This window comes from Lolium rigidum, chromosome 4 (assembly GCF_022539505.1).
Source record: "Lolium rigidum isolate FL_2022 chromosome 4, APGP_CSIRO_Lrig_0.1, whole genome shotgun sequence".
In the NCBI taxonomy this organism is placed as follows: Eukaryota; Viridiplantae; Streptophyta; class Magnoliopsida; order Poales; family Poaceae; genus Lolium; species Lolium rigidum.
Window position 1 is genome coordinate 128,237,493 of NC_061511.1, and position 4,045 is coordinate 128,241,537.

Here is a 4,045-nt window from a genome sequence, read left to right on the forward strand (position 1 = left end):
GAACCTAATTAAGTTGTTCCACGAGGAGGAAGATATCAGGATAATCAAACCAGACACCAGAAATTGTATTCTTGCATGCACGCCGCAGTGATGACTCGTAGCAGGTTACTCACGATTAACAACACACGCGAAAGCAGAGAGGAGTACACAGCATCAAACACGCGACACTACGGCAGAGTCAGGGTGATGACATAGTAGAGAGATGCCGAGCCGAGCTCGCTCAAAGCCTCAAACCCAGTTCTTGACGTAGGTGCTGTACTGGTTGAAGTTCTGCTCGTCGCTGTAGCGGTCCCAGAGCATGACGCCGCCGTAGTTGTCCGCCTTCTGCACGATCGGCATCACGATCTCGAACACCGCCTTGCGCTCCAGGTAGCACGAGTCCTTCTCCGACGCCGTCAGGCCGAGGAACACCTTGCTCGTCGGGTACGCCGCCGTCCACCGGACCCACGCGTCCTCGATCCATGCCGTGCAGTTCGGGTAGTCGTAGAACCTTACGTGGATGCGCTCGAAGATCCCCGTCGCGAGCGCCCGCTCCACGAACACGCGGCCGTCCGGGAACGCGCGCCGCGGCGTCGCCGTCAGCCGCAGCGGCTGGTCGTGCTTGGCCAGCTCCCTGGCCAGCACGTCGTAGCACTCCCCGACGCCGCCACCCTCGAGGAAGAAGTCGATGCCGTCGAGCTGCGCGTCGCCGAAGGGCCGCGGCACGCCCACGCGGCTGCCGCCCAGGTACGAGTACCAGAGGTGGTCGGCGAGGTCGACCGCGGACTGGCTGGTCGGGAGCCCGTAGTCGCCGCCGAAGCCGCCGATGGAGAGGAAGACCGGGATGCCCAGGGACTGGCAGTGCTTGATGTCATCGCCCACGCCGTCGAGCGGGTGGCCAGAGAGGTCCAGGTGGTACTTGCCGTGGCCGTACACGTTGAGGAAGGCCATGTTGACCGTGGTGTAGATGCGGCTGAAGTTGCAGGCGTCTCCGAGAGTGCCCTCGTCCTTGTGCCGGCCCCAGAAGACGGTGATCTGGCCGGTCTTCTCCGCTGCAGCGGCCGGGCAGACGAGGACGGAGAGAACGGCGGCCAGAACTAGGAGGAGGGAGGTCGGCCTCGCCATTGAAGGTTTGTACTTGTTTACCTTTTGCTTGTTAGCCTATACTGGTCTGAAACTCTGAATACTGAGTTAGCTAGAATGTGCTATATATAGCAGAGAAGATGGATCATAGTGAGAGGCGATCGAGATCGATGTAGAAATGCAACTAGGTGACTTTTAAGTGCTCCCGATTTGCCGCGCAAGAAGTAAGCAAAGCAAGCTGGATTGCCGGCGTTCATGAGGAAAATCTTCCATGTGTCATCCAGCTGGTAGGAGGAGGAGGATAACATGTGGTATGCAATTAAGCGAAACTGAAAAGTACGCCGAGATGGGTTAGGAGGAGAAACGAAGCACAACTGCAGATATAGCACAATTAATGTTGAAGACGCAAACAAGCCAACACGGCACCGTGGGGTAGGTCCGGGAATGTACATATACTCTACCTTACTTTTCCCCCACATAGCATAATTATGTATGAACATACTTTGCTTAGGCATGCATGTTAGAATCTCTGAGAAAACTAAAGGTGTCTCTAACACTCAGTCGACTGAAACTTCTTATGTCTCAGTCGAATTACATCAACGTGTTTTAATACGTGTCTAAATAAAATACAAGCAGCTACAAACACAAATCTTCGAACAGAAACAAAATCAAACGTTGGAGCACGTGACTGAGACGTGACTTAGCTAGCTGAAAATTGGCAATTCTGTAGAACTAATATACCCTTTCTGTCTTGTTAAAGCGGATTACTATCCTTTTAGTGGAGGACGATGTTACATTCAGCAGCGGTTGTTTTGTTCTTGGTGTTTTTCCGGGAAAAAGAATGTACTAAATACCATAAGATTAATAAGTTTGCTGAATTGAGGTGTCCATGTATGAACAAATTCATAGTAGCTAGTGGTTTTTGCATAACTTACTTTGGTGGGAGCATGTCATCTCAATCTCTATAATCGGTAGCAAATCAAAAGGTTTTTTCTACCTTACTTTAAATGGACTATCACCACCTAGTTTTTAATAGGACTGACGTTGTGTAAGTTTTTCTGCTTTTTGTTTCTTTTAGGGTTTTTGCCTTTCCTAAGACCTTCTCACACTAGTTTTATTGGTGGAAAGAGCTAGCTTCGAACATATAGTCCCTTTTAAAACCAAATTACTAAATTTAAAACATTTCTAGCTTCTCTTAAACTTTTCTAGACCAAACCATTCCGCCATCTTCTTTGTTTCAATAATATATTTAAAATTATGAGGGAATTGCACATTCCACCAGGTCTTGTTCATAGCGTTGCACAGATCACCAAATACATGGAAATTTTGCACATTCCACCAGGTCTTTCTCTAATGAGTTGCAAGCAAGTCTAATTCCCTATTAGCACTTAGCCTAGCAACAAAAGTACAATGCCACGCTGTTTTAGCCAAGTGCATGCCAAATATTTTTGACATGGTGCAACCATATAAGAAGACAATAAACATTACACTTCAATATATTGGCAACATACTAGTGTACGATATATAAAAGAGAAGATGAACATGGAAATTGTAAGTGTAGCCCGGGCTTAGCCTGATTATTTTCCTTTTGAAACTTCAAAACTTTTGATTCAAAGTATTACCACACTATAATATGCAACTGGAGAGACGAGTTAGAAGGGGCTCCCATTTTGCTCTGGGGCGAACCGGGTGTGCATTTGGCTCCGGGGAGTGATGAAGTGGAGGCGGTGGTGTGTGACGAGTGGTGGTGGAAGTGCAGGCGCGGGCAGTCTGCTAGTGGTCGCAGTGTGCAACAGCTGTCAGATCTATTGGCTTCTACGACGAGCGGTGAAGCCTTTGTTTTTTTAAGCTTTTGGTTTCACAGTTTTAAAATATTCGGAAAAAAAAAATCCGAACATAGAAAATGTGGAATTCTGTCATTGTGTAAATTTTGAGAACGAAATATATTGTTAACCGGTGACAAAATATAGATTTGTCATTTTTGTGAGCCTAAAATCTAATATATTTTTTCTGAAAATTCACACACCGGTAGATTACGATATTGCCTATAACTTGTTATTTTTTTTATTTTTGAAATGTTCAAACTCAAAAGTTCCAAGGTTCAAAAATGGCCCTAGCTATACAAAAATCAATTCTCAAACAGACATAACAATTTGTTAGAAAGCTAAGCCTAGTAGTTTGTTGGACTTGATCAGAATTGGCTTGTTCGAGTGTGTCCACTGTCAGTTTGATGTCAATAAATATAAACAAAATAATTAGCCTTGTTGCAACTCATTGGAGCAAGACCTGGTGGAATATGCAAAAATTCCGTGGATTTGGTCGTCTACGCAACGGAACGAAGAGGAGGTGGTGGAAGGTGCAATCCTCATTTTGGTAACCTTTTGTCTTATCTATTTTACGAGTGGAGATTTCTGACTCCGGTGATCATATTATTTAAGAATTTGTAAAATTATACTTACGAGTTTTTTTAAAAAAATCCGGATGTAGCCAATGATATACCCCCCCCCCCCCCAATGTGCAAACAGTCAATTTAAATAGTACTTTCTATTCTGAGCTACACAAAAATAACCAAAGAGTGGATATAAGTATGCATATTTTTTTCCTCAAAAAAAGTATGCATACTTTCAATCTCCAAATTTTATCACATTTTCATTTTTTGTGTAGCCCACAAAACAAAGAATTTTGCATATAAACTTTCCATGTGTGTAGGATGCCTAATAGTCGATCCGGTAGCAAATATGAAACTCAATATCAGTTGGGTCATTTGGCATCACATGATTAGAGCACTTTCTATTCCTAGTTTTCCAAACTAACCAAAAGATAGCAACTAATCATATTTTAATGGCTACCCTGTCACTCCCTTGGAAGTGCCAAACCCAATCTCCCAAACCTGACACATTATCAGGTGTTTTGGGATGTCAGAAGCACATTTAAAAATCATTCCAAATATACTTTGCAACAGGACATTTAAAGAGAAGATGAT

The 4,045-nt window shown here is 44.6% G+C and overlaps 1 protein-coding gene across 1 annotated transcript; it reads right to left on the minus strand.

The window, feature by feature from the left end:
- Positions 1–228: 228 nt before the first annotated feature.
- On the minus strand, positions 229–1,104 carry LOC124647495 (xylanase inhibitor protein 1-like). The gene has a single exon (XM_047187433.1). The coding sequence runs from the start codon at positions 1,102–1,104 to the stop codon at positions 229–231; it is 876 nt and encodes a 291-aa protein (XP_047043389.1).
- Positions 1,105–4,045: the final 2,941 nt, after the last annotated feature.